This window comes from Ciona intestinalis, chromosome 12 (genome assembly GCF_000224145.3).
Source record: "Ciona intestinalis chromosome 12, KH, whole genome shotgun sequence".
NCBI classification, from domain to species: Eukaryota; Metazoa; Chordata; class Ascidiacea; order Phlebobranchia; family Cionidae; genus Ciona; species Ciona intestinalis.
In genome coordinates this window covers 3,941,586-3,947,702 of record NC_020177.2, presented here as the reverse complement: position 1 = coordinate 3,947,702, position 6,117 = coordinate 3,941,586, and the positions used below count along the sequence as shown (strand labels likewise).

Below are 6,117 nucleotides of genomic sequence, written 5' to 3'. Positions count from 1 at the left end.
GAATAGATTTAAATACCGTGCGCCAAAACACCGGCATTTACACTTTTTCTGGCGTCTTGTATCTTAACTACACTCGCCTCTCTTATAAAGCAGACCAAAATATGACCCTTCCATCTTACACTACAAGCAATGCTTCTTCTCTTAGCTCGCTTAGCGAGAAATAAATTGCTAGACCTTGTTCCACAGCGCTGTTAGCGACAAGATGAAATGCCGACGTGTAAAATGGGGACTGTTTTAATTTGAATGTTACATTCATTCATTTGATGCATTCTATAATGTATTATTAACCCAAACGTACATGAATATATCTAAAACTTTTATTTTGCTATATTTCGTAAGAGCGATCGCCCAATCGGGTCAGTGGTTAAAAGCGCGCAATGTATTTAAAGAACGTCGGATTTCATGCTCGATGCTGCTACTGTTGTGGGCACGTATGTCCTTGAAAGACACAAGGTTTGACTTCAACCAATAGGTAACTTTCGCGTTTCCCAAATCCGCAAGCAGAAAGCCAAAACATCACCCACTCATTTTCATACTTAACTAGGGCACCAGGTTTTTAAAATAAGACAATCGTGATAACAGAAACGGAGTTGCTTTGTAGGCGAGAATAAATTAATCCACATAACTCAAATACACAACAAATAAAAAATGCATATAAACTCCCACTACTATTTTCACTCACTAAGAAAAATATATAGTAACCAATGTAGTAAATATGTCAACCAGCATAGGTGTGCCTATGTTTTTACATTGAAGAGAAATAGAATTTGTTAATGGACACATCACATGTATTAGAACAATGACATTTTCATATTGTCAAAATAGACTACCATCATCAAAAGAAAATAAATCCACTTTGCAGGGAATGGAATTAATTGATTACATTGACTAATTAAGTTGCACTAAACAAAACAAGAGTTAATTGAATGCAATTATAAATCAGATAAAATGGTTTATACAGTCTAATGTATATGATATTGATGAAACAAGCACTGGATGGCTTAAGATACTGCTACGGTTTATTTGGCAACAGATTTAGAAGAGGTAACCGTATGGTGATGTGTTGTTTTTGGTTTTAGTTCAAATACGAACATCTTTTGGATCGGAAACAAATTGTTTTTGTAGCAAATAATCAGAGTGGTTCGCCGTTTCATCAGGTAACATATTGCAGTCAATATTTTCCAAAAAAAATAAGTGTATTTACACAAGAATGATGATGAACATATAAGCCGACTATGTTGGAGAATTCGATTTTCATAAAACTAGTAATTCCTTCTTAGTAGCAGCATTAAAGTAGTGAAGCTAGTATTAATGCAAACAAAAAGAAAAATTCTGTGACAGTTAAAATATTATGGATTACCTAAATGTTTACAAGAATAAAATATAAATAACAATGGTGGAGCTAGAGCTTTGTTTTGATTAAACTTGCATGTTTTATAAAAAAAGTGTAGAAGAAATGAGATTCTTTTGTTGCCAGATGCCTTCTGTCAGATATTTTCTGCTTGTTGTTTGTTTTCTCGTACGGTTTGCAGCAGCTCCACCTAAGTCACCAAAAAAGAGTAAGTTTTTTAAGGAGTTACAAACAAACAACAAAAACTATCCCTCACAAAGTGCAGATGTGGCAACTTTAACTCCTGAGCGTGTATGATGTGTATGAAATAAGATAGACTTAATATAAAAAAATGCCATCGTGTCAATGACTGCGTAAGAATGAATAAGTGACAGCTTACAAAACAACAAGCAATAAGCACCATAAGTGTACAGTAGAATTGTTTTGGGAAAGTTAAGCGAATATTATAATCTTAATTCAAAAACTAATTCCAGGTAAATGTTATTATGCCCACTGTGGTCTATCTAACATTACAGGAGTATGCAGAGGAAGTGTCATTAATACCATTGGTAAGTTTTACATTTGATCAAGTTTTATACAGGCGAGGCATCTAATTGGGAACAACAACAACTATTTCCTGAGATGCATTCTATTTATTTCCGACTCTTGCTTTTATTTAATGTGGTTATACTACTTGTTACTTATACATTACATGTTTCTAAATCTCTGCTATACAATTTCAATAGATTGTGCCCCAAATATTGAAGTACTAAAATGGACAGCAGCAACTGGAACAGGTGATTGAATAGTTTTAATTCTTGCTTTTAGTGCAACAAATATATAAGTCTGTCACCTCAGCATACCTAATTTAAATTGACTTTAATTTCGTAATCAGAATCTTGTAAGAAAAGGGCTTGCTGTAAAGACACCGACACCTTTCCAAGCACTACATTTTGTGTTCGCCTAGGTAAGAACTAATAACATTACATTGAGTGGCTAACTTTGTCAACACACACTTTATTAAGGGGTTAACATATCTAAGGTACTTTATATTTTATCAGAGCCAGACTGCAAATACATCAAGGATCTTAGCAACCAAGGAAGCTCGCTGGCGTGTGACAATATAATTGACGCGGCTGCAAGTATACAACACAAACTAATAATAATTAGGCTATAATTAGTACATGTGTCTGATTTTACAGTTTTCAGGCCTGCCGACAACAACAACAACAACACAGCCAACAACTGCACCTATATCACCAACTACTGCACCTATACCACGAGCTACAACACAGCCAACAACTGCACCTATACCACCAACAACTGCACCTATAACACCAACAACTGCAACCATAACACCAACTACTGCACCTATAACACCAATAACTGCAACCATAACACCAACAACTGCAACCATAACACCAACAACTGCAACCATAACACCAACTACTGCACCTATAACACCAACAACTGCAACCATAACACCAACAACTGCAACCATAACACCAACAACTGCCCCAATACCAGCAACTACAACACAGCTGATAACAACACTTATCACAAGAACTACAACTACACCGGCGACAACAACACCGACCGCAAAAACCACTACACAACCGGTATCGACATCAGTCACACTAAAAACAACACAAATAGTAACAGCAACAATTCCCCTTGTAACAACCCCTGATCCAGTTTTACTTCAAATAGTTTCAACTGACAGCAATTCATCTCCCATAACGTCACTGATCTCAACACAAACTGGCACATTACCTATTCTATCTATCACTACACCAATATTACCCATTACACCACCCATACAACAACCCACAACCCAAAAAACATCTCTTTTATCATTACCAACACCGCCTAACCCACCAGTAATAAATTCAACGAAAGGATTAAAGCCAGTTAACATTCTCCCCCACATTAAATCTCCTAAGCCATATTTCCCTGGTAAGTTTAATTATCAATGTGTGAAGAAATAAATGTGTCCTAAAAATAAGTAATACTTTGCATGCACTTAACACTACCAAATCCATTACTTTTTGATAAAAAAGTCCTACTTGTCCCAAACTCCCAACACTTATGTTGCCGCATAGTAGCATTATACAATTTAACAAAATGTGGAATGAAACTAGCATGCAAACTAACTTAAGCATGAACATAGAAAAAAATGATGTAAAACATATTTACGTGTTCTGTTCTTCTTCTGAGAGATGGAGACATTTAACTTCCGATGTTGTTTAACAGGTGGCCCTCCACGTCATCACGGGGTAATAATGAAACATCATAACCTTGTTGAAACAAACCACTATCATATTGCGTTGAACCGATTCGATGTTACCGAAGCGCTTGAAGAATTAGAGTATGAGATTGTAAGAGAACTTGAAAAACAAACTATCTATTCTACTTCGTGGTTTGACTGGGGAGACGTGAACGTGGCTGCTGCTATTGGAAATTGTAGCTCGAATGCGACGGAAGGAGAAGAGATTCTTGGATTGCCGAATTTTTCAATTGATTTCATTTACAATGCTGCTGATCTGATCGACTGTTCGGACGTTGTAATAACTTCTTCCCAATTTCCTGTCGAAAAATTAGTTATGCAGACTCTCCAAAGTAATTTGCGGGGAGAAGTACAGAGGCACAGCGCTGCTGTCCATTATGAGATCATTTCTGGAGAGATACCGTACCTCAGTGTTGCTGGATATACCATTAAAAATCAGTCGAAATTGGAAGCAAAGGAACTAGAATTTTCTATGAACTCCCGCTATGATAAGATCGTAGAAACGGACGTGGTTGAATTTCAGAAAGAGATTTATCGCAAAACTAAAGAACAAATATTTGTCAAAGACTTAAACTTTGTATGTCGTTTCGTCAACAGCGAAGAACACAGTTTCTCCGGGTATGGCTGCAACAAAACCGGAGATATTTTTAGCACAACTCGCTGCAAATGTAACCATACCACAGTATTTGCTGTGCTCCTGTCAATCAAAACCGTAGCCGTACCATATGGCGTAAAGGTGGGTTTTGTTTAGCTCAATATAACGTCCATTATTGATCCTTGATCAATATCTTATTGTTCCTTTTGACAGCTCTGCTCTTACACGACGGAGGCAGTGTCAGTTTTACTCCTCCTCGCTACGGTTTCGATCCTCTTGTACTTTCGGGTTGAAATCAAGAGCGACAGAACGTTTATACAGATCAATATGTCATTCTCGCTGCTCTTGTTTCATCTAGTGAACATTTCTCATGATATGGTTGTGAATGATGCTACAGCTTGTGAAGCAGCGACTGTAGCGACCCATTACTTAGTACTGACCACTGGTAAATACCTAGCTCTGTATGTTCAAAGAAAAATAACTTGTCGACTTTTACCATAGCATTCTAAGCTGTAAAAGTGAGGTTCTATTACGTGGCACTATTATATCGAGTTTGCCTATTACCCCACATTAAAATAGCATGTTTTAATTATAGTAAGGCGGGGAAGGATGGGACATTTTTTCAATCTATTTTCTCGTCTCATTCGGTGGCAAACTAAGAATATTCAAAAATATATACAAAACCGTACTCTCACGACTCCAGTAGGCCGTTGTTAGTTGTATAAAACATGATCAGGATATTTGGATTTTATGTGCTAAAGGTGTCCCATCTTTCCCCACCCTGACCCTACTATATAGTTTAACTTTAACACGAACTTCGTGAGGCTTTCGAATCTGTTAAGGCAACATTTCTCTATCCATTATGCTAATTGTGGGTTGCTAAAAAACATGACATCCAACAAATAAAAAGAGTTTTTATTCTCCAGGTTGTTGGATGTTAGCTGACGGGGTGTTTCTTCTTATAAAAACGTCGGACAACGTTATTTCGTTCAGCACCATAAACGAAAAGAAGAAAAATGCCATCGCTTTTATCCTTTGTATGTTGGTACCTGCTGTAATAGTTGGAGCTGCGGCGACGGTCGGATTTTTCCAGGGCGAATACATGTCACCTTGCTTTCTGTACACCAGCACTAAGGAATATAAAGAAAAAGTGCAGTACGAGGGACAAAAAAGTAACGTCTCTGTTCGGAAGTATGACATCTGTTGGTTGAAGCCGAATTCGCCCATTTTTCTTGCGACAGTGATAGCGCCAGTGGCCACAATCTTGCTGGCTAACTTGATAATTACAGTGAAAGTGACTATTTCTATTATACAACTGAAAAATCGGTCACGAAAGATGCAGAATTCCCGCGAAGGAGAAAGCCAGTATGATAATTTGGTGAGCGCCACCAAGGCTTTGATCATACTACTCCCAGTACTGGGACTTCCGTGGGCCTTGGGATTTTTAACAGGTGTGTATTTGATGGTGTTATGGCGTGATTCCGTAAGCCACATTCGAATTGCCAGCTCGAAGTGTTTTTAAAATACTCTCAATTGATGCTTTAACAATATTCTCATATCTTTTGTTACAGGTATCGAAAGCCACCAGTCGTCGTTGATTTTTATGTACCTCAACGTAATAATTAACGGACTTCAAGGTGTGGTTGTGTTTGTTCTCTTCTGTGGGATGAATCCAGCACTGCAAGGAAAAGTTAACCGCAAAAGGAACCATATCGGGGCCACTCCAAAATCCACATCCGAGCCGACAGTAGATAGGACGAAAGGGACAGATTTAGACTAAATGACTTTTACAGCGCATTGTGCTGCTGATGTGAATTGTTGTTATTATTTGTTAGTTTGAGGCAAAACCTGTCTTGTATTTTTGTTGGCAATAAAAGTCGTTTTTCTTGTAACATTCTAAGTCTA

General features: G+C 37.5%; 2 protein-coding genes and 1 long non-coding RNA gene across 3 annotated transcripts; 2 read left to right on the top strand and 1 right to left on the bottom strand.

The window, feature by feature from the left end:
* Positions 1 to 576: 576 nt before the first annotated feature.
* On the bottom strand, positions 577 to 4,116 carry LOC113474725. Its single transcript, XR_003396414.1, has 3 exons — positions 4,024 to 4,116; positions 3,527 to 3,916; positions 577 to 1,541 (listed from the first exon to the last, which is right to left on the bottom strand). It is a non-coding gene; the product is annotated as an uncharacterized LOC113474725 (long non-coding RNA).
* LOC113474724 (integumentary mucin C.1-like) lies at positions 1,401 to 3,518 on the top strand. Its single transcript, XM_026836965.1, has 6 exons — positions 1,401 to 1,559; positions 1,825 to 1,899; positions 2,077 to 2,127; positions 2,226 to 2,297; positions 2,392 to 2,472; positions 2,540 to 3,518. The coding sequence occupies exons 1-6, from the start codon at positions 1,430 to 1,432 to the stop codon at positions 3,316 to 3,318; spliced, it is 1,188 nt and encodes a 395-aa protein (XP_026692766.1). The 5' UTR covers positions 1,401 to 1,429; the 3' UTR covers positions 3,319 to 3,518.
* Positions 1,430 to 6,054, top strand: LOC108949996 (putative adhesion G protein-coupled receptor E4P). The gene is made up of 5 exons (XM_018814382.2): positions 1,430 to 1,539; positions 3,525 to 4,353; positions 4,426 to 4,657; positions 5,139 to 5,663; positions 5,784 to 6,054. Exons 2-5 carry the CDS (start codon positions 3,550 to 3,552, stop codon positions 5,990 to 5,992), a joined length of 1,770 nt encoding a protein of 589 aa, XP_018669927.2. The 5' UTR covers positions 1,430 to 1,539; positions 3,525 to 3,549; the 3' UTR covers positions 5,993 to 6,054.
* The last annotated feature ends 63 nt before the right edge of the window (positions 6,055 to 6,117 follow it).